The following is a 23,478-nucleotide window of genomic DNA, read 5'->3' as shown; positions in this document are numbered from 1 at the left end:
TAAGACCTGGGAATACATTATCTTTGCATCTAAAGCTTCGAACAGTGTAACAGGAGGTCAGAACGTGTTTGGCATGACATTAAAGCAAAAGATTGTGAATTTCACTGAAGTGGGCAAGATGACAGACAGAGCTTGAAGAAAGTTAAAGCCAGGCAAAAATTCCTACCACCTGTGTGTCTTGGATTTTCTCAGCTTCCTCCTTCTTTGGATTCGGTTCATCTTTTGATTTGATTTAGAACAGCTACCTGAGGCACAACCCACACATTCCACAATTCATTCCCTTGCGGCGTGCGCTTCTGTGACTCCTCGTTTCTTCAGAGTGAAGGAGTGGTTGTCACATTCGCCTTTTTAAATAGTTTTATGAACTCAAAGACATTTCACAACCATGCATTCTCTGAGAGAATGTCATAAAAACTCAAAAAGGGGCAAATTAGGAGGGAAAAAATAATCCCAAGTCCTGTGTGCTCCCGCCTCTGTATCCAGAGGTGTGGACTGGCAGGTGCCTCCTGATCCCAGCTGGGCTATCTTCCCCAGTGGCCTGGCTGTCAATCACTCTAGGAAGCACTCCCCAACCCTGCCGAGTAACCCTCCTTCCACCCCTCCTCTCGGCTGCCAGGAAATCCTGGAACCAACGTGGCCCTGGAGCTGCTTGTGGTTTTTATTAACTAGGGTTTGAGTTGAATTTTAAGCAAAAAAATAAATGAGTAAAGGAAAATAACACCTCAGGGATCCAGTGTAAATGCCAGGGTTATGTGATTCTGCTGTGGGCCGGAGACTCACATTTTGTTTAAAATAAGCCATTTGGCCCTTTGGCTTTGTGCTAGCCATGTTTGGGCACCTAAGTCCGGAGACGCTCTGCTAAAAGGCAAGTGACCCTCTGTCATGGGTTGAAAATTCGCACTAGATTGGAATTTAAGGGGTGACGGAACTCAATTTCTGTAGCGTCCTGCCCCTTTTTCATAGGTCTCCGCTCCAGCCTGTTGCTTTCCTGGTGGATCCAGGTCGGTTTTTATCGCGGACTTCAGTTTGACTTCCAAACTTCTGGGCTAGGGGTTCACTTCGGACTTAAGCCCCGCCTCCAGCAGGCTCCCCTCAGGGGCTGAGTCTCAGCCTTAGCGACAGCGAGTTCCCGGGCCTGCAGCTGTGGACCGAGAGGAAGAATGAAGCCATCCTGGCTGCAATGTCGCAAAGTAACAGGCGCCGGGACGCTTGGGGCGCCCCTGCCAGGTTCCCCTTCAGCAAGAGGAGCCAGTGCAGCCCGAAGGGCTTTAGTGGCCGGTCTTGGGGCCCGGGGCTGCAGGGCCCTGGCCACCTGCAATGGTGGCGAGTACAAGACCCATTTCGCAGCCTCTGTGGCCGACCCTGAGAGATTCTGGGGTAAAGCTGCTGAGCAGATCAGTTGGTACAAGCCCTGGACCAAAACGCTAGACAGCAGATATCCGCCTTCCACTAGTTGGTGAGTGACTTTAGTCAATTCCCAAATCTCCTAACTTCTTGGATGCCAAGGGCTGGAAGGTCTTGGATCAGGACTGGCTGGAATTCTACCAGGAAAGAAAATCAAAATTTATTATGCCTTCTGCTTAAATTGTTCGTTGTTTTCACTCTTTTAGCTGTCCTACATTCTCCTTTTGAAGTACTTGGTTATCTAGACCGATCTCAATTTTGCAGGGGCATTTACTTGTGGTAGCTCTGCTCGCCGCAGTGGGGATGTTGAGAGACCAAAACAAAGGCTTTCCAAAACAAAGGCTTGCTGCTAGACTGCACATACTGGAAGTGACACCTTGTAAACAAATACAGAGCTCGGACTAGGCTAGGGGATTAGGGACCTGCCTATGGCAGGGAGGAAGAGGGCTGAAGAAAGTCTTCAGGAAAACATAACTGAGCCTGGTTTGGAAGGGTGGGATGTTACCTTCTCCAGGCTGACATGGTCTAATTATCAAAGTCCAAGGGCTTTGGAAAACAGCTGGAAGTAGCTGACACTGTAATCCTGTTAGCTGGAGAAGTGAGAGAAAGAGGCTTGGGTAAGAAAAGACTTAAATAGTGGGCCAAATATAGATGGTAGTAAGTCAGAAGCATAGGCCTGTTTTGTTTAAGACACTCAAGCAAGGATAGCCCAGGGGCAAGGTGATATTAGGAGTCTGAAAGAAAGAAAGGCTTCCCCTTGAAGTTTCAGTTATGAACTCACAAACCTTATTTGTTTTATATTACAATACACTGATACACCATAAAAGATATTGTTAGGCTATAAGGAGCGAGGCCCTCAGTTTGTGGGAAATCTAGTGGGGATTTCTAGGTGTCTGGCCCTTTAAAGTTATGGTTGGCTGCCATCTGCTAACCATTAGAAAAAGATAGTATCTGGGAAATCTGGAAAAGCACTACTTGGCAGACAAGGGCAATGTCCTGGTCCGGCTGACATTTGGCCTTTTGGAGGATGCCTTTCTTCTCAGAGCAGAGAAGCTTTAGGAAATTGGGTGTAGGAGTCTGTTCTGTGTCCTCGTCTTGCCTCCTCTCCTCCTGCTTTTGTTTTATGGGGGTGTTCCCATGATGTTTCTTTCCCATGTGAGTACCTTGCCCCTCCAGTTCAACTTCGTTTTCCAGTAGTATTTGACTGACCCACATTAAATGATCGACCTGACATTCAGTACGCAGCAATGGGTAAAAAACAGTGATTGCTCTCGGGAACAGTCTGCCTGGGTTCGAGTTCTTACCCTCTCAGTTCCTGGACTCTTGGTCAAGTGACGGCGCCTCTTTGGGGCATCATTTTCTTTTTATTCCTCAAGATCAAATCATTAGTTTGAGGGTTGGCTTATTAAAGGACCAAGGCCAAGGGATCTAGTGGATTGGGCTTTATAATTGTTATTAGAGGAAAATCTATCGTTTTATTTTCATATTATAATCATTTTGGGAACAGGAAGCATTTCTAGTGTCCTTCATATCACAATAGAGATTATCATCTGAGGTTGTTATGAAAGCTCAATGTTCATATATCTGTCATAAATACTGTTCTGTAATAATCTTATGTGGCTACCTTTACCACAAAACCAATATGCAGAGGTTTCAGTTAAGAAGTCACTGGGGGCTGGTGAGATGGCTCAGTGGGGAAAGGCTCTTGATGCCTATACTGATGGTTTAGGCTCAGTCCTGGGGACTCTTATGGTAGAGGGGAAAACTGACTGCCAAAAGCTTCCTCTGATATCTGTACCCATGCTATGACACTCACACACAATAGAGACACATACAGAGAGATACACATACACATGGACATACACACACAGAAAGACACACAGACATACACACCATACACACAGACACACACACAATGTACATGCACATACACACACAGAAACACACAGAGAGACACATACACACAGACATTCACATTCAGATATACATATACACAGACACACATACCACACAAATACACAGACAGAATAATTCAGGAAACACAGTTAAAATAATTTTACGAAGAGACCACTGGGATATTGTAACTAAAAACTGAAGATAAGCAATGAAGTCTAGGGCAATAACAATGAGGGAAGAGACATTCCTGAGGGCTCGTGTGGGTCAGCGAAGGCAGAAGAACAAAGAAAGAAAAAGTGCTTGCTTATGGCCCAAGGTCACTTAAGATGTCAGCTCTTCTCTTAAGTAAATATTTTTCTTATTTTAAACTCCAGGTTTTAGCCTAACTTTTAAAAAAAGTTGTGCACAGAGTATACTGGTTGTTCCTTATTTTTATTAAAAAATTTACTTTTTTTTTCCATTTTACCTACCAACCCCCGTTCCACCTCCCTCCCCTTCTACCTCCCCTCCCCACATCCCCTTCTTCTTATTAACTCTTCAGAGTGGGTAAGGCCTTTCTTGGGGAGTCAACAAGGGCTCATATACCAACTTGAGGTAGGACCAACCACCCTCCCACTCCCACACCAATTTCAAGGCTGAGCAAGGTATCCCACCACAGGTAATGGGCTCCAAAAAGCCAGTTCATGCACCTTGGGTAGATCCAGCCACCCACCACCCCCAACAACAGCTCAAGGTACATGATCTCTCACTCACATTCAGAGGGTCTAGTTTGGTCCCATGAAGGTTCCACAGCTATAGTCTGTGAGCTCCCACTAGCTTGGTTCAGTTGTCTCTGTGGTTTTCCCCATCATGTACTTGACCCTGCCCCCCTGATTCATCTGCTTTTAATGAGAACCTTGACAAAGGTCCTTGTATGTAAATAATTTCTATACACTGAAGGCACCATCATTTGCTAATGCCGCTCCTGAATTATTCATCTTTGTAATCTTAGAGTCATGCTTTCTTACCTCTTTCATGGCATTCTACAAGATCAATATGAATAATAAAATTTTTATACCGAGTAAGCTCGAAGATCTGATTCAGTCTTATGAAGACATTTGGTGATCAGAGCAGACTCGAGGAAGGGACAGTGGTGGGGTGCCAAAATTCACTTTCATTCAATAGATGGCTTGTCTTGAGTTACTGTCACTATACCATATTGTTGTAGCACATAATCCTGTTGGACTAGGATTTCCAACAATGCCAATCACAAGGAATGGTGAATGTTTTATGCCCTCCAATATATCTCTGTGGTCTAGAGCACAGCCAGCATAGACTTTTAAAGACGATAGTCAAATGGCAGCGTTCTTAGGCGAGAAGAGTTCTATTGATGTCTTGGAATGGCAAATGAATTGATGCAAGGCACTTTCAGCTAAGTTCTTCAGCAGGACCGAGAGGGGTTGCTACAGGAACCTGCATTTCCCCAGTGGGAGTTGGCAAGATGGGCAGCCCGCTCTCTGATTCTTATTGACTTCCTACAAGGCAGGTGCATTCTCTTTCACTGCAAGGCCATCTTTTCATTATTCTAATATGCAGGCTTTCCCCAAAATCTGCAGGCTTATCAAAGCCCCAACACATGTGGCATTGCAGACTAGTTTTTAAGATGGCATAACGTCTCCAATATCTTACATGCACAGGTGTATAAACGTGGGACTGAGATCTTAAGGATCGCATGCAGACTTTGCAACCTAAGTGAGTGGCCAGATCATTTCTCTAGCCTGGTACTCTGAGGTCTCTGAACAGAAAAGGCCGATATTACACACTCGCTTTAAGCTTGCAAAGCACCAACTCTCCTCAGGGTTTGGTCATCACATCTTATTGGCTCCCCACTTTCTGGCGAGTAAAGTCTCTATTTGAAATACTCATGGGAGAATTGCAGTGACACTGGAACAAGTAGAAGGTCAGTCATTTCTTTAATCTTGGAACACAGCAGTGGATATTCTTGGTTATTATGTTTTTTTTTTCCAATGAAGAGACTTTTTTTTTTTTTTTTTTGCCTATCCTGAAATTGAAATTCAACTGTGTCTCTCTCTGAAGAATTAGGAAATTCACTTTTCTCGTTTTGAATTGTACTATACTTCCTGGGCCGTCAATAAATTCCTTTCTATAGAAGCACCCCCGACATAATTTTATCTCAGTCTTATATAAACAACATTCAGTATAAAGATTCTCAGTATCTGGGGGTTGATGATGGTGGCTCAGTAGGTAAGAGCACCTGTCACCAAATGTGACAATCCGAGTTCAATCTCCAGGACCCTCTGCAACGTTGTCCTCTGATCTCCACAGATACATCTCAGCATGTTCTAAACTCAGAAAATAATTATAAAGATTCTTGAAATTTGAATCAAAATCAAATATGTTTTATTATAAACTGAAAATGAAAAGGCTAAATCTGTATTACTAGAAAAGTACTTAATCTAGATTAACATTCCTGTAGTGGAAATAGTGAGGATTGAAAAGGTACAAGATCTATTTCTTGCTCAATTCACAACTGGTGAGTCCTGCCAAGCCTTGAACAGGCCCCGAAGAATTATAGACTATCAATCTCGCACTCATTATATCTACACACTGTAGGCAATGATGGAGAGATGGTGAAAGGATTCCAGATAAGGCATGAAGTACGTCATTACAAAACTGTACTGGCAAGCGCTGGGTATGATAACATTCAGAGGGCAGGGGAGCTAGTATGTGCCAAGAAGGGCTTAAGGGGAATGATAGCCCTGGGCCTCTAAATCTAGTAGAATTCTGATTTGCAGTAAGACACTTTCGTGCTGCTAGCAAAATCCACAGATAGAAGAAAGTCCCGAGGTCCTCAGAGGATAGTTATCCGTGCGCCGGAGGTTTTTTTTTTTTTTTTTTTTTTTTTAGTTGAGAGTGCCTGAGTGGAGAAGATAGCCATATGATGCCTTGGGAAGCTCTGGAGTAGGTAGCCAGCAAAGACATTTGCAGCTTCCTAAGCTTTCGGTCCTAATCACAGCAAAGTCTGTAGACAAGTGTGACTTGCTCAGGTGATGTGTTTTTTTTTTTTTATGTGTTTGTGGCATGTTTATTAATTTATCCTTTGGCAATTTTGTATATGTATATTATAAATCCTCATCATGATCATCTCTCCATCATCTCTTATCCTTTCCTCACCTCCGTGAATCCCTGTTTCTTCCCAAGCCTCTCCATTCAACTTTCATAAGTTAATTTTTAAATTTTATTCTATAACACTTGCTTTGTGACATACTGCATTTAGCCAAGGTGCTGGTTATGAAGCTATATCCTGGCGCATCAGTGACACCAGTGTCTACCTCACTGAAGGCAGTGACTTCTCCTCCTCCTGTGGTACTCATGCCGTTAGCTCCCCCAGGTGGATCAGTCCGTTCCTCACCTATGATGGATTGTTTGTGTACTGGCTCAGTCTTGTCCTGATGATGTACACACAGTCAGGGCATCTGTGAGTTCATGAGTGTGTGGCCATGTCCCATTCACAAGACAGCGCACCATCACACTCCTCCCTACCATCTGGCTTTTACTGTCCTCTGGTACTATGTTCACTGACAGTTGCCAAGCCTTCAAGGTGGCAGTGGTTGTGGGGATGGTGGTGCCAGTGGTGTGTTTAAAGTTAGTTTACAACACTAATATATTTTGCTCTTTTATCTGAAGTTAAAAATTTTGGAAACAGGTCAATGTCTGAGCCTTTCCTATAAGCACCCTCAAACTCTGCCCCTAAGAGACAAAAAGAGACAAAGAACGAACAGGGGTAGAAGGATGGGTAGGAGGAGGGGAAAAGGAAGGAGGGGAGGAGAAAGGAGGGAAGAGAGAGAGGGATAGGAGGAAAAGATGGAGGGAGACACACACACACACACACACACAGAGAGAGCGAGAGAGAGAGAGAGAGAGAGAGAGAGCATTTGGCTAACCTTTTTGCCTATTGTCCCCAACACTGTGGCATCCCCAACACTACTGCAACATGCTCTGCCTGTTCTGGTAGTTCTCTTTGATCATGGTGAGCATTTTTATTTACATTGCCTGCTCGAGTAGAGATTATCTGTGCCAGTGCGATAAAATCATTCTAGGTCAAGTTTGACTTCATAGTTCAGTAGTTCTTGTGTGGATGATGACTATAAGAGGTTAGAGCAATCAAAGGAACCTTGACACAAAATCGTCTACCTAGTGAACTCGAGGAAAAAAAAAAAACAGGAGGAATGAAAATAGGAACTTCCGTAAGGTTAAAGAGAAAAGAACCCCAGGAATGGAAACAAGTTATGGTAGCATGAGAAATTGAGTAAAGGATCAAAATGATTTGGTAATAAAAGGTAATCACCTGAAACTATGAAATAATCTAGAATTTTAAATTTGAGAATAAATTGGAAAGAGGTGATATTCAAACCATTTAAAGAGGTTGAGAGAAGAAAGGGCAGGGAGGGAGAGATCAAGAGATGGACAGACACAGTCCCGCTGGCCTTGGTGAGCTCCCAATAGATCAGCCCCACTGTCTCAGTGGGTGGGTGCACCCCCCGTGGTCCTGACATCCTTGCTCGTGTTCTCCTTCCATCTGCTCCTCATTGGGACCTTGGGAGCTCAGTCCAGTGCTCCAGTGTGGGTCTCTGTCTCTATCTCCATCATCACCAGATGAAGGTTCTATGGTGATATGCAAGATATTCGTCAGTATTGCTATAGGATAGGGTCATTTCATAAAACTGGACTCTCTGATCATGGCGAACAATGAGGACTGATGAGAAGCCAAGGTCAATGGCAAGGGGTTCTGATCCTACTTCATGTTCCGGCTTGGTGGGAGCCTAGCCAGTTTGGATGTTCACCTTCCTAGACATGGACGAGGGGGGAGGACCTTGGACTTTCCACAGGGCAGGGAACCATGACTGCTCTTTGGATTGGAGAGGGAGGGGGAGAGGAGTGGGGGGAGGGGGAGGGAAATGGGAGGCTGGGAGGAGGCGGAAACTTTTTTTTTCTTATTCTCAATAAAAAAAATGAAAAAAAAAAGAGATGGACAGAGGAAGAAGGAAGCAGGATGGAAAGGAAGGAGGAGAACAGCACACAAGGTTAAACTTTGTGGAGAAGTACAAGAAAGAAATCCTGTCTATGCGAACGGATGAGGCCTGTTCAAGAAAGTCTTAGAAAAATAGACATGCATTTTAATTTAATGATGTATAAAGAAGGGAAGAAACTTTAAAAAGTGGGAAAGTTAGTGGTGGTCAAATGCTCTAGAGATGTTTTAAGGATATTGAATTTTAAAATTAATTATTACTCCAAGAAATTAGTTATTACACCAAGAAACACTCTGTGAATTTTCATCAGGTGATGCCCGTGGAGAGACTGCTGCCGAGGGTAGAATAGTACATCACACAATGTCCTGCTAGCAGGAATAAACATTCTGTGGACTGCTTAGACAGTGACAGGAAAGAGAGAGAGAGAGAGAGAGAGAGAGAGAGAGAGAGAGAGAGAGAGAGAGAGAGAGGGAGGGAGGGAGGGAGGGAGGGAGAGAGAGAGAGAGAGAGAGAGAGAGAGATATAGAGAGAGAGAGAACTCTTAGAAGTTCCTGTCTCAAAGGAATAGTTAGTTTCTTCACTTGCCAGTCTTTCCCCTCTCTCCTCTGTTAAGAGAAATGTGAATTTCAAGGCTGAAGTGAAGAAACTAAGAATGAAAAGAATTTTGTTTATTTTGAAACCCATTGCTTCAGAACTCACTGATTTTGCAAGCTGAACTTTTTGTGGTTTGTTTTTGTTCTTTTCGGTGCTACATGTTCCTGGAACAAATAGGACAGAAAAATCTACAACGTGGGATACAGAACTTCTTAGAGGATCCATAAGTTTATTACTACTACTACTACTACTACTGTTGCTGTTATTATACCCTGTAATACTGATAAGCTACATAGCTAAACATTCCATGATAATCTTGACAGAAGTTAAGAAATAGAAATAAGAGGAAATGAATTTTTATATTGCTCTCTAAGTCACGAACCTTGCAAGGCAATTCTTATGTTTTTTAATTATTGCTTCCCTGAAATGTTGCAGGGTTAGTGATGTCCATGTGCTTTTTACATATGAAGGGCATAAGCCTGTCTTCCTAGGAGAGCATGAAGCCAGTTAATGGAACTGCACTGGTCCTGATTCAGAGCCCAGAATCTTTCTGTACAAGTTCTTAGGCAACCGCTGCCAAGCCCAGTGCCAAATCTTGAATCATTTAAAGGAGACGTTATACAGAAAAGTTATTCTAAATTAAAGCAGAGTAAAGAGACCTGAACTTCTTGCAATAGGTCATTGAGAATTGGATACCTTTTGTTATAATTAACACTTTTTAGGATAATTAAAAAACCTAAATGGGATTTGAAGATTATGGGATTGTCATACTTCAGTGTGAGTTTCCTGAAATTGATGGTTATATTGTGGCTCTCAAGAGGCATATCTTTGTTTGTACTAATGAGGTAATAAATTATTCTGGAGTTATTTGGCATTGTGTGAGAAAGTCGTTGGGTGGGAAGCAAGTTCTCTTGTGCTTGCAACATTCCTGTGAGTCGGAGTCTATTGCATAGCAAAGCAGAGTATGCTTCTTCAGGAGGTGATCTGTTCTTGCTAATGAACTTTGGTTGTTAAAACAATTCTGATTACCATTAGTGTATTTGGGAAATTTGGTCATTTATTTTATGTTTTAAATTTAGCCTTATATAAAAGTCCCTCCTATTTATCAAATTTATCTCCCTTTTATATAATATGTCTTTATCGTGTGCACAATTTTCTGAATAATATACAGATTGCCAAGTGACTACATTTAATTAACATAAATGTTACTTCCCATGGGTTTTATTTTACTGTGCTAGATCTACATGATATCCACTCTCAATATTTTTTTTCAAGAAAATAATATTTTCCAATATTGTCAAAATCATTTTCAATTATATCTTGAGGTGAGGGTTTTATCTAAAGATGAGACATGTGCCCCCTTTTGACAAGCATTAAATGAAGTGGATTCCTCCATAACAGTACAGGTGCACTTAAATTTGAAAATGACCTGTCTTTAGAGATATAAATATAAGTTCCGAAGGCACATGGTCAGCATGAAAAATCACCTGTTAGAAATAATGTCCCTCCAAATAACCTCATCAAGAAAGACCAATTTTAAAAGATGGGCCTTATTTGGTATTCTGAAGGTCAGCAGCTCAGAATGTGCGGTATCTAATTTTCTCGGCCTGTCACACTCCCCAACCTCCAGGACAGAACGGGGCGAACTCCAGGAGCTCTGCAATTACATAAGCAAGGATGGATTGCCTGGCAAATGGCACAATCAATGAACAATGGAAATTCAATCAGCTGTGACGGATCAACTCCCAGGTGTTGGGAGAAAATCCAAGCTTTAGTGCCTCCTGCTTATTTTCCTTTGTTCTGCCTCTGTATTGTTCGCTGGAGAAAAAAAAAAGTGTAGTGGTTGGAGTTACTTGTTCGGTTTAAACAACAAATTCACTTTCATAAACAATGTGGGGCCTTTTGATAGAGGAGATCATTGCTTTCCACTGTGATGAGTCATTGTAAGAGAACGTGGGGGAGGCTAATGGAGCTTGGCAATAAATATATATGAGCACAATAAACTCTGGAAATTACAGTGGTAAGAAGAACATGTGTGTGTAGGACTCAAATCCTTTATCTAAACTGTGTAGCACGATTGCTATACTAAGAGTGCTAATTATATTTGCTTTCTCTGGTATTGATACTGAATGAGGTAAGTGATGGCGTATAAAAAGAAGTTGCTGTTCTGATAATGCACGGGAAAATTAAGTACAAGAGCTCTGGGTGTGGAGTCCAGTTGAAGACAACAAAGAAACAAAAAACCCGGTCAAAAACATCAGGACTTTCAAACACTAAGCTCGAGAGGGACGGAGTTTAATTGTATGACTTTTGATTAAGTAACCAAACTTTACTAATGTAATAATTAAGTTAAATTAGTAATTAACAGTACTAAATAAATAAATAAACCAAATAGAGACAAAACAACTAAAATTGTAAGTTTTGGACAATAGAAATACCTTCTCTTAATAATTGGTTGTTAGAGCAATAAAACTTTCCTAGTATAATCTTTTAAGATATACCTTATAAGTATATGCATCAGTGAATTAAATATATATATACACACATATATGTATACATACATATATATATATATACATGTATATGCTTGATAACGCTAAAAAGGATATTCAAAAGTGAAAGAAAAGGACTTTGCAGTCTCTATGTAGATCAATATAGAAACTTGTAAAAATTTACTAGATGGAATGATAACACTATTCATTGTTGGAGAGACATAAAATCTGTTTCATTGATCACTTGCCAAATAACTTTGTGCTAATGAATGCATGGGCACTGAGGACTAAGTCAACATTTTGTCCAATGTCACTTTATGTTCTCCCTGTCCTCTTTCTTATTTGATTTTCAATTGAGAGCTAAGTACTATTCTAAACTAAATGCTCTGACTCTTCATTCAATCAATGCAAGATAGAGTTAGGTCATCATACCAATGGGGGTTTCCCAGATACCCTAATTTAGGTGGATAGCAGAAATTGGAAGTGAGGGCCATTAAGTGGTTTAGAATTTGTGATAGAGAACCCTGGATCAATTCTTTCAACATTAATTTGTCCCAAATGATTATGAAATGGGAAAATGGTAAATTGCGTATGCGATGCACCTCCATGTTTGGTCTGCCTTTCTCATGTGTTCTTTATCTTAGACAACACTGAGTGTGGGCAAAAGACTGGGCTTCTAAGGACAAGTGTGGTTGTGTGGTAGACTTTGGCTCATGTAATTAGTGGAGCAAGACTTGTCACTCCAGTGCAAAATATTTCATTGTGACATGTTCAAGCCATATGCCCCGTCAAGCCAGGTTTGCTGCGGAAGCATATGTAGGACTGCATAAATGTGGTGACCTAGCAGAAATGAATAGAATGTATAACATTGGAGAATGTACCCAGAACTACAGTAGGTAGCATGAATAGCAAACAAATATTACGATGTAGTAGCATGAATAGCAAACAAATACCTTGTAAGCCACTGGGATTTTGCAATTGTTACTATGATATAACCTATCTAATTCTTGTTGATTGAGCGGCGATAATTTATAGGACTGTTGCCACTATTAAATGTCTTAATGAACACAACTTTACACACACATTACAACAGCCCAACTTTGGAGTCACACACAGGCCAGGCATAATACTGAGTGATTCAACCTGTTCAATGTTATTATAACCATATGATGTAAGAAGTACTTTTGTTCTCTTAAATGCATGTAGAAAAGGAGGTGCAAAGATTGCCAGAAGTCTGACTGAATGTAATAAGCTATTAAGTAAATCACAAATCTAGGATTTGAATCCAGACTGGTATTTGTTCCAAATATACTATATTGTTTCTGAAATAACTTTAATTAATTTTAGTGTTTATTTCTTCTTGTGCTTGTTCTCCACTGAAATGGGATAGTATGAATTTATTTGTGCACATAAAATACATTTGTTTAAATAAAAATGAGTGATATAGGAAGAATAAAAAAATCTGGATTTGTAGCTCAAAAAACCTTGATAAATATCATATTAGTTGTACAATAATATATACACTCTGATAAACAACTGTATTGAACTGAGCAAAACATACCCAAAGGCGGGGAGGGAACTTTAAATCAGCTGACAAATACTGTTTCTTGAGCAGGCGAAAGCAATATTAATCTTCTTCCTAAGAATTCCCCATTAGTTTCTGGCTTAAGGAAAATCTATAATGACCACATTATTCATCATGTGCAGTGTGCTTTAATGTTGTTTTTATGAGAAGATGGTGATAAATAGCTTAATTAATTTATCTACTTATGAATATTTGAAATTTTTTCTTTCTTCTAAGCTCTCATTAAAATGCTAGGACCGGTAGCACGTTTGTAGTTCTGAAAGTTGTTGGTTTGGTTTAATTTTAAGTACACTTATATGTGTCCTTCTTGCCACCCACCCCCATAACACTATCTTGATCCAAGCTTTTTTTTCTACACATGCAAGAGGGAAGGATTTAAGCAAGACAGACCTTGATAAATGACATGCTTTGTTAAGTTCAGAAAGACATTTCTCAGGGATCTCATTACATTCAGTTCTTTTAGCTACAAGAATCTCTATCATCTCTCTGTCTATCTATCTACATCAATCAATCAATCAATCAATCAATCTATCTATCTATATCTGTCTTTCTTTCTATCTATCATCTATCTATCTATCTATCTATCATCTATTATCATCTATCTATCTATCATCTATATTCTATCAATCTACTTTCTATGTACCTATGTAACTATCATCTATCAATATTCTATAGATCATCTGTCTATCATCTGTCTAATATCTATTATCTATCTATCATCTATCTATCTATCTATCTATCTATCTATCTATCTATCTATCTATATCTATTTATCTATCATCTATCTATTATCTATCTTCTATCAATCTACTTTCTATCTATATATATATATCTTTCTATGTACCTATGTAGCTATCATCTATCAATATTTTATCAATCATCTCTCTCTCTCTCTCTCTCTCTCTCTCTCTCTCTCTCTCTCTCTCTCTCATCTATCTACCTAGCTATCACCTGTCTCTCAGAACAAATTGTAGACTCTATCAATTTCATATGTTATTCAATCAAAATTGTGGCAGTTCTGGGGAAACGAATAATCTAAAAAAGGTTAAATGCTACATTTCAGGGTGTTAGGGATGAGCCCACATGAGAAGTAGGTTAGTAGAGTCCATAATCAATTGAAAAGGAAACTCATATGCAATTATTGTCTGTTTTATGCTGAGTCACTCCTCTGTGCTGATGTGTTACCTCTCAGTCATGACAATCACCACCCCATAATTACAACAACAGACAATAGCAAAAGTAGCAATTATGGAGTGCATGTTTTGATCAGCTCCTCTCTAGGTCTGTGCTTTTTGTTTTTTTAGAGCTGACTCCCATGTTCTCTTCCTTTCGCTTCCTTCTCGCGTGACTAACGATTTTGCCTGAGATCTTCAGCAGTCATTTCCTAAAAAGCACACAACCTTGTTACCCTTTGTGCTAGTTAGGCAAAAAAATGCTTATTATACTTATCTTTATTTAGCCAGTAGACTTCTGCTGTGTAAGCTCATGCCTATTGATGCTCTCCGCACATCAATAATTTAACAAATTAATACCAGGAAATAGGTGGCAGATTCAGATTCAGGTCTAATCATTTATATATAGATGCTATTTTTTTTTTAAATTCACACTGCAAAATGTTCAGGGTACATCAGTCAAAATGATCTTAAAATATCTTATGTGTATATTTACCTCCTTTATCATCTCAATCACTTGAGCTCCAGTATAAATTTCATGCTGACAGTGTTTGCATTTTCCATTCAACCGGATTTTTCAAATGGTTTATATACCCTCTTGAAAGGTATCGAAGTCTGAAAGTTATGTCTTCTTCATGGGTTTAATCTTTATTCTGAGTCTATCGGCTCACCTTGCTCACTACCCAGCTGGGTTTTAATGGAAAGGGTATTTTACAATCAACATGTATTTACATTCATCAAGACCAAAATGTACCTACCACCTCTCATTTATGACATACAGATGTGGTTAAAAGAAAAAAAAGAAAGAAAGAAAGAAAGAAAGAAAGAAAGAAAGAAAGAAAGAAGGCTTTGCTATAGCGATTCTCTGCTTGTAGCTCACGACTCCCTCTCACTCTACAAGTCAGATATTTACATTATGATTCAAAATGGTAGCAAAATCACAGTTATGAACAACAATGAAAATAGTTTTATTTTAGGGGGTTACCCCAACATGAAACACTTTATTAAAGTGTCCCAGCATTAGAAAGGTAGAGAACCACTGGTCTAGTATGATAGAGTACAAGGGTTTCAGCTAAGAGATTAGTTGAAATTATGTTATTAGATCATTCTAATATAGAAAATAAATGATTAAAATGTATTCAATCTTAGTTTACTTTGTTTATAAAATAATTATTTAAAAAAAAACTTTGCTAGGTGATGGTGGTGCATGCCTTTAATTCCAGCACTCAGGAGGCAGAGGCAGGCAAATCTCTGTGAGTTTGAGGCCAGCCTGGTCTATAAGAGCTAGTTCCAGGAAAGCCAGAACTGTTACACAGAGAAACCCTGTCTCTAAAAACCAAAAAAATGGTTAAAAACTTTAATAAGGGATAGTACATTTTTTTATTAGATAACCAATTGTTCCAAGGTCCATAGTCTAGGGAAATAATAGCATTGCTCAGCTAACTTAGGTCAGGCATGACGATGCACAACTTTAATCCCAATACTCAGGGTACAGGGGCAGGAGGATCTCTGTGAGTTTGAAGCAGGCCTGGTTTAGGATAGCCAGGGCTGCTACACAAAACAACCCTATCTTGAAAACCAAAAGACAAAGAAAAATCTCTTAAGCCAGCGGTCTTCAATCTTGCTAATGCTTCAACCCTTTAATAAGGTCCTCATGTTGTGGTGATCTCCAGCCATAAAATTATTTTTGTTGCTACTTTATAACTGAAATTTTTTGCTACTCTCATGCACTGTAATGCAAATATCTCAGTTTTCTGATGTTCTTAGGTAACCCCTGTGAAAGGGTTGTTGATCCCCAGAGGAGTTGCTATGCAGAGATTGAGAAGCACTTTCTTAAACCATAAAAGTGAATTTTCTATATCCTTATATATATGTATGGGCTTGTTTATGCCCATATGCGTGTTTGTGAGTATACATTAAAGTCTATGGGATTCAAAGCATATGCTAGGAAAACAGCAATGTGTCTATAGTTCTTTAATTTCTCAAAACCATACCATGTTAAAAAAATAAATCAGGCCTTTTAGCTAGCTTGCTAGTTATTTCAGCACACAGACAGCAGATCTAATCTACATACTCACGTTGGGTAGGTTCCAAGGTGCATCAGGTTTACTTTGTGTCGGACTTGACCTGGGTTAATCCTATTTTAGCCTTATAATAACAATATCATGATTTGTAAAGTCATGTGCACACATGTGTGTATACATACACGTGTGTTTATATTTTTGTAATATTTATGGACATATTTATGAAACTATTTTCCTTGGCTCTGTAATTTACTTATTCCTTAATTCATCTCTTTTGTTTGTACTCTTCCTTTCTTAAGCTGGTCACTCATCAAATATTTATCAAGCACTTTTATGAGTCAGGTAGTATCCTAGGTGCTGGATCAAAGTCCAAATAGAGTATAAATTTAAATAAACAATCTCATATATCAAGGAAAAGTGGTTTGTTTATAATAAGGCAGCTTAACAGATAAGCCTTTTAATAAGAGAAGTGTATCATGGTTTATAGGGGCTATCTAGCCATTAGTTTGTGAAATTATGGGTAATGAAGTCCATTTTGTTTTATAACCAGCTCTTCTATAAATTACCTTTGACTGTTGAAGTGTGGATAATGTACACGGATTTCGTTCTGGTGAGCAGTGGCTGTTTCTGGACTAATGAGTCTTTCAGTAGATAACAGAATCAAGTCGTTTTAGTCTTATCCTTCTGGGGAGCCTCTCCTTTTTAGGTAGAGGTGCTAACAAAAAGGAAGAGGTGAGAAGGGAAAGTAACAAAACGGAGACTAGAGGAAATAATGGCCTTGGTTAGCACCAGCGAGATAATGACTTCTTGGATAATTAAGTGGGCTGCACTGTAGCCAAGCTCCAGGTTGTTGACATGTTAATGGAAAGTCTTTCCTTTAGGAACCTGGTGTGTGGACAGTTAGCAAACATGTTGCAGAGTCCTACCTAGCATTATTCTCTGATGATTCCGAGGATGAAACTAGTAACAACGGCACAATACAGAATTTATCTATTTTGCTTAGCAATTTAACTTACAAACAGTAATCAATCCAGTTGTCGTTTTGACTTGGTTATGTTTTTAATCCGTCTAGAAGGACAGTTCTGTGAGAGGTGGTGGCTGAATGGAAATGTCATGGGGTTTAATTAAAAGAGGGGTGGTTTTATAAACATAATCTCTTAGGCTTTACTGCTTAGGTTTGACTTAATTCATATTGACATTGCTTGACTTAGAAGTAATCCTGGTTGAAATTTATATCCTTGACTTTTATTCAAGTTTAACTTTAGTATTATTTTAAAATCTATGTAGACAATCACGAGAAATAAAAAAAGTGTTAGGAAAAATCCTCGATGCTTCAATATAAAAATACTATATATAGTGTGCATTTACTATAATCCTACTCAGCCTTTTTGTTTGACTTGTGACTTTTTATCTAGAAGTAGCTATAGACTCTCAAGAAATTTCAAAAATAGTTCAGATAGGATAATTGCACCACCACTCGATTTTCTTCATTAGTAACTACAGTATATTATTCAAACCCAATGTGATTTTGGGATGAACCCAGTCGGTTTTATACATGTTATGTAGTTTTGACCGTTTTTCCACTCATTTGTCTTTTCACATGTATATGTTTAAGATATATTTTTATGTGTGGTTGCAGTGTTTGCTTCTTTCTGTTGATTCTAGAATTATTGGAACGATACAGTTCTTATTATCTGACAGCTAAACTTTCTACCTCTATTAGTTTTTCTATCCCATGAGTTGAGTAAGTTTCTACTCCTAAGGTTTTGTAAGATGCTGATCTATGAGTATAGCAATATGTCATTAAAAGTCATTTTTTTTGGCTATGTTCCTTTAGCAGACAAATAGTATTAGATTTTCTCCTAGGCCCATGACCTATCTAGTTGTTTGCATCCATCACCTCTGGCTCTTATAACCTTTCTGCCTCCTTTTCTGCATAGCATCCTGAACCCTAAAGGGAAGGGTTTGATGAAAATATTTTATTTAGGACTGAATACTACAAAGTCACTCTCTGCATATTGCCAAATTATAGGCCTCTGTGTTAATCCCCAATTACTGCAGACATAAGCTTCTCTGAGGAGAGTTGAGAGTCGAGTTCTTACTGATTGATGGGTATAGCAGTAAGTCAATAAGAGTCTTGCTGTTGTTGTTATGTTCCTTTAGCAGAATAATAGTACTAGGTTTTCGCTTAGGCCATGCATGACCTATCCTCAAGGTCTAGAACCCTATTGCAGTGTCAGGTATGGGTTCTAGCTCATTCAGTAAATTGCAGGGTTTGTAGATAGAGATATTGATGATTATCTTTATCCATCTGGTAGTGTACAAAGAGCCTTCTGGTACAGTGAATGCTAGTCTTAGGGATGAAGCTTTTAGTTAGGCATCAGCTTGATGTCTGTGTTTGATGACAAGGAAGTGTTGCCTTGCACAGTAGAGTCTTCCCATCAGGTTTTTGAGAGCAGTCAATGGCTTTGTCAATAGGCTGGGATGTATAGGGGTTCCATTGGCCAATGCTTCAACAGATTATAATTCCTTCCTGACACTGGAGGTCTTATTTTGTGGTTTAAAAATGTGTAGTTGGGACATTGTCTGACCTTATATTTGGCGATTCTATTTAAATTTTTGCAATATTTCAGAAAGCTTCTACAGTAATAGGTTTCCGATATGATCATTATTGCCCTTCTCCATATTCCTGCCTTTACCCTTCCCTTCCATCCCCATTCCCATTTCATCTTTCCATTTCAGTTTTTCCTTTATTTCTGAACTTTATCATTCTATTTGGCTTTTCTTGAGACATTGTCTCCTACTCATAATACCTTACTAAGCACCTAGCCTCTGAGGTTATTCAGATTGTAGTACTCCTATCAAAAGCTTAGAAGCTAACATCCATATATAAGAGAAAACATAATACTTCTTGGAAATATATAGGTTCCCTCACTCAAGATGATTTGTTCCTAGCTCTATCCATTTACCCTAAAATTTCATTTTCTTTTTTAATGATTTATTTTTATTTTATGTACATTGGTGACTTGCCTATATGAGTGCTTGTGTAAGGTTGTTAGATACCCTGGAACTAGAGCTACCGACAGTTGTGAGCTGTCATGCAGGTGCTGGGAATTGAACCCAGGTCCTCTGGAAGAGTAGCCAGTGCTCATAACCATTAAGCCACCTCTCCAGTCTGAAATTTTCATTTTCTTTAACAGCTAAATAGTTTTCTATTGTGTAAAAGTACCACATTTACATGATGAATTTGTTAGATATTAATATGCAAGATAAGCTCTCACCATCTTTTATAAAGTATTTAACTATTACAAAAGCAAGAAATCCTGAATGAACAGCATGGAAAATCTTCATTCTGTCATGTTTGCCTGGATCTTTCTACTGCAGACAATGAAACAGTGTAGCAGTAAAACTCCTTGTGAATTTTTTCCAATTCTCCATTCTTTCTTTTTTTTTTTTTTTTTGGACCAATCACAGAATAAAGTATAAGGCTCAAGGGAAAGAGCCATCCCAAAGCATTTGGAATTGATAGATCACATTCTTCTTCCTTAATAACATCTTGCACTCAGCATCTCTCTGGATTTCTCTAAGTAGTGAGCGGGATGAGTTAATGAATGGGTTTGCCTCTGGGAGCTTTGGGTGTAGAAGATAGCTTCATCAGAATATTGCACTGTTCCCAAGAGCATCCTGAACAGAACCATGACATCTAAAGGAACACTGTGCCCTCTCTTTGAATATCACACTGTGCAAACAATGTATCTTCCATATTAGAATTTCTTTGTGAATCTTACCCTGGGAGAAGGACAAACCTGGAGACTGGATCCAGTTAGAGGGGGAGTGTACTCTCTGAAAGGGAGTTAACATAATTTTGAGTGTGTGTGAGATCAGTTTACAAGAGACTAGAGCTGTCCTGATGATGAATCAGCCATGAGAAAGACCCCGCCTTGATTGAGACCGTCTTTTACTTATTTGTTAGTTTGCTTATTTTTTATAATTTATTTTACATACCAACCACAGTTTCTCCTCCCTTCTCTCCCCCAATTCCCTCCTTCTGTTTCCTTTCTACCCACCTTCCCCACCAACCATTACTCCTCTGTCTCCACTCAGATGGGGTATGGCCTCCCATGGGACTCAACAAAGCAAGACATATCAAGATGAGGCAATACCAAGCTCCTCCCCCTAGAATCAAGCCTGAATAAGACATCCCACCATAGGGAATCATTTACAAAGAGTCAGCCCATCCATCAGGGACAGGTCTTGGTCCCACTACTAGGGGCCCCACATAAAAACCAGGCTATACAATTGTCACTCAGATGCAGAGGGCCTAGGTCAGTCCCGTACTAACTCCCTGGCTGTTTGTCCTGAGTCCATTCACTCCCACAAGTTCAGGTCAGCTGTCTCTGTAGGTTTTCCCCGTCATGATTCTGTCTCCAGCTTGTTCATATAGTCCCTCCACTGTCTCTTCAACTGGACTCCAAGATCTCAGTCCAGTGCTTAGACTGTTTTGTATTCAAAATGCAGCCATATGTCATGATCTAAAAGATAGATTTCTGGCAGATATACTCTAGAATCTATCTTTTCTCTTCCTAGTATGGATATATTGAATAAATTCTTGTTTCTACTTTTCTCTGTTACTTCTCTGCTCAATTGATTTTAATTTCCAGGGTCCCTACTGGCCATAACAGCTGTGGTCCCATTTTTTTTTTCCATGAGTAAAAACCTTCAAGAGCAAACATTGGTAGGAAAACTGCACGTTCATTAGTATATTATTTATTTCTATCTCTATATATCTGCCCCTTATCACTCCCACGTCTTAAGTAGAATATTATAACAACCTGTAAATGAATTGGGCTCCTCTTTGGTGCTGTTGTTATTGCTTTTCTCGTTTTTCCTTTCCCTCTTTCCTTCTTCTTCCCTCATTGTTTGACGATTCTTATTGGCACTGGAATTAAATGCAGGATGGCATCTTCCTCCCCTTCCTCCACCAAATGCTGGTCAATTTTGATCAACAAATCTTACCTTCAGACCACTTTCCCTTTCTCTAGATTATTCTGCAGTTTCTTGTACTCCCACCTTGGAACCTCTGTGGTATCCTGAGTTATAGATCTGGTTATCTAATAACTTCTTATTTGCCCATTGTCAGCTCCTTGTGACTTTTTTTCTGAGTTAGTAGGCAGAAGACCCTGTTGCTAACATGTCATATATGCTGTTATGGAAAGACTGACTAAAGGAAGAAATTTACTTGCCCTTTAGAAAACTACTATGTTCATTCAGCTCATATTCATTTTAATAAACAAGCCATTTAATATTTAATTGTATTTGGTCTTCTTATTTACTTCTGACCCTTAATATCAAAGTAACTATAATTTCTTTTTTCCACATTTAACTTACTCTTTTTTCTCTTCAATTTTCAGTCTGATTCTGTATTTATTTGTAGAATGCAAATGAAACATGAGAAATTTGTACCCTCCCCTCCTCTCTAAATTTACTGTCAGGTATGACTCACAGCCTGAGAATCTTGAAGATCATCCATTCATGGCTTTTCTCTCCATTGGCAGTGGCTTCAGGTCAGATAGCAGGTATTGATTTCCTGAAAGCCTTTCTTTCTGTTCTTTTTACTTCTGGATGCAGAGCTCACTATTGGCAGTTCATTCCGCTTTAATCTGATATGATCTGGCTGGGGTGCGGATGTGTGGGATGTCCTTTCATGCTGAAGCAGTCCAGTCCTCGCTCAGAACTTAGGTGATGGAGTCTGAGGAGAAAGACTCATGCGCAAGGGATCGGAATAAAGAATACCGCTCTATTTGCACTGGTTTCTTTGTTAAAATAATTATCTGCCTTTCAAAGGGAAGCACTTTCCAAACAATTTCCCACAAACAATATCCCTAGTGGTTAAATTAACATAAGGTTATTACTCTGCTCCAAGTAAGCAATTACCCAATTTGGAGGGTTTCCTGGAACAGCCAGTTGATACTGCCCAAATCCAAGAGTCTGCAATTTGGATGGGATGTCACTGTGTGAATAGAGCCCTCTCAAATCTGCTTCAAACACTCTCTGTTTGTGTGTAATTGTAGTCTTTTGAGCTGGCCATTGTTTCCCCTCAACATCAAACTTTACCTCGTGGGACTCTTTTCTTACTTGTGTTAATGTGTCAGAAGACTACTACTCGATTCAGACTTGTAGGGCTTACTTAAAAATAAGTGTGGAACGTGTAATGGACGGGTCATCACAGGTCTCTGCTTGTAGCAAGCTAAGGATCTAGCAGGATACCCCGATTACCCAAATCAATACCCAGAGACTTAAAACAGGAAAACACCCATAACATTGCCTTGAAGTCAGAAAACGTATTTCCTGTTCTAGAAATTTATTTGATGTCTTTGAGCTCCTTCCTCTCGATGGTAAATTGGGGAGAGCATTGTCTATTTCAAGGGGTGTTATCTACATGAGATAACATAGCATGCATATAAATGGGAGAAGTCAGAATCTATCACATCAACAAAATATTTGTTTCGCCTCTACTTCTAAACGGTTGCTTTGTATCCTTGTTCCTGGTCCAAAAAAAAGCATATCAGCTTGACATTTGCAGGCCATAAATCCTCTCTCTCTTTCAGAGTCACCTTCCTTATACTTGCAATTCCTTTTGACTTGCCTCCCTCACACCCAGGCTTTTATTTCTCAGTATAACTTTCCATGCTGGTCAATAGATGCTTCCAGATCTCATTTCCTTGTGGAGCTCACGAGTCTTTACGTCCACACAGCTCTCCAGGAGTTGGCCCTCAAATCCATTTCTGAACAGCTTTTGCTCCCTGCAGAAAGTCCTTTGGTGGCTTTCTGTTTATTAACAGAGTGCTTGGGCTTTGGAGAGGAAGCTCACATATATCTATCTTGTCCCAGCATGAGGATACCAGTCTCAAACAAGAGCCTCTGCTTCAGAGCCAACTTTCCATACAGAAGCCTTTCTTTGCTGTACTTATACTGTTGTCTCACTAGATGTCGCCACTAAAAGAAGCCCATCCTGTTAATTTTCACGCCCTAGCAAGGACATGGTTTCAGTTCCCAGCACCCACATGGTTCTTACAGCTGCCTGTAACTCAGTTCCAGGGGTCTAATTCCCTTTCCTGGCATCCATAGGCACCAGACACACACGCAGCATTCATGCATATAGGCAGGAAAACACGCATGAAAATTAAAAAAAAATTCAGTCATTTATTTATTTATTTATTTATTATTTATTTATTTATTTATTTATTAGAGATTTCTGTCTCTTCCCTGCCACCGCCTCCC

The 23,478-nt window shown here is 39.4% G+C and overlaps 1 protein-coding gene across 1 annotated transcript in view; it reads left to right on the top strand.

Moving 5' to 3' along the window:
* The first annotated feature begins 1,056 nt into the window (after positions 1–1,056).
* Acss3 (acyl-CoA synthetase short chain family member 3) overlaps positions 1,057–23,478 on the top strand; it is a 156,008-nt gene continuing 133,586 nt past the window's right edge. The window contains exon 1 of the mRNA XM_050135474.1: positions 1,057–1,456. Within this exon, the coding sequence (XP_049991431.1) occupies positions 1,161–1,456 (296 nt within the window). The 5' untranslated portion in view covers positions 1,057–1,160. The remainder of the gene's footprint in view (positions 1,457–23,478) is intronic.

The sequence above is a fragment of the Alexandromys fortis genome, unplaced genomic scaffold, assembly GCF_014885135.2.
Source record: "Alexandromys fortis isolate MF-2015 unplaced genomic scaffold, M_Fortis_MF-2015_v1.1 scaffold_24, whole genome shotgun sequence".
NCBI lineage: Eukaryota > Metazoa > Chordata > Mammalia > Rodentia > Cricetidae > Alexandromys > Alexandromys fortis.
Note: the sequence above shows the minus strand (reverse complement) of the source record. Positions and strands in the feature narration are given on the sequence as shown.